The sequence below is a fragment of the Plasmopara halstedii genome (genome assembly GCF_900000015.1).
Source record: "Plasmopara halstedii genome assembly, contig: Scaffold_650, whole genome shotgun sequence".
NCBI lineage: Eukaryota > Oomycota > Peronosporomycetes > Peronosporales > Peronosporaceae > Plasmopara > Plasmopara halstedii.
The window spans coordinates 2,721,324-2,722,061 of NW_020187567.1; the positions used below are offsets into that span (position 1 = coordinate 2,721,324).

General features: G+C 56.1%; 1 protein-coding gene across 1 annotated transcript; it reads right to left on the reverse strand.

Annotated features, from left to right (window-relative positions):
* Window positions 1–96: 96 nt before the first annotated feature.
* Window positions 97–666, reverse strand: PHALS_13170 (uncharacterized protein; the record flags this gene model as incomplete). The annotated part of the gene is made up of 1 exon (XM_024728872.1): window positions 97–666. The coding sequence occupies one exon, from the start codon at window positions 664–666 to the stop codon at window positions 97–99; it is 570 nt and encodes a 189-aa protein (XP_024579306.1).
* Window positions 667–738: the final 72 nt, after the last annotated feature.

Consider the following 738-nt stretch of genomic DNA (forward strand, 5'->3'; position numbering starts at 1 on the left):
TGTCCGCATTGTGAGTACACAAGAGCTACCTCGTTGAGCACTCAGACGAGTGGGATAAACTTTCAGCTAGAATTCATAAGGAGCAAAGAAACGAGCTCAAAGAGCTTTCCGTTCGGCAAGCTCATCTTCCGTAATGACCGGGGACCCGATGATGTGGAGGCGTAACGATCGATTTACAACGTCTTTCGCTTCAACGGCGGGATCCGCCGGGCGAAAGCCATATTCCACACGAGAGTAAAGGACCGACCGTGGGTGAGCGCGCATCAGAGCCGCCTTACGAACAGCTTTCAGCTGCCGCTCCGGCGCCTCATCGAGGTCATTGGTGAATACACAACGTTCAGGTGACGAGAAGTCAAGAAACGGACATGGGATCCGCAAGGCGCGAGCAGGGCTCGTCTCACGCCGCTGGTGCGGCTTGCCTTCCTCGTCATTCCATCCGTGAAAAGGAGTGTCAGACTCGTAGTCGACCACCTCCACATCCTCAACGAGGTCACTCGTCACCGTTAGCGTGCGTGGAGCGCGACGCTCGGGCTCATCAAGCCTAGGATTTACATCCCTCGATGCCGCGGAGACACCGTCCGACATTGCATCGCGTGCGGGAGACGAAGCTGGACTCTGCCCGTGAGCACTGTCGGAACCAGCGAGACTTGGAGTCTTTGGTGTCATTGACACAGGGCTTTTTGAGCACGGAAGTCGTTTCGTTCCAACGCAGTGTCTAACGGACACGCAAGCCTCGTT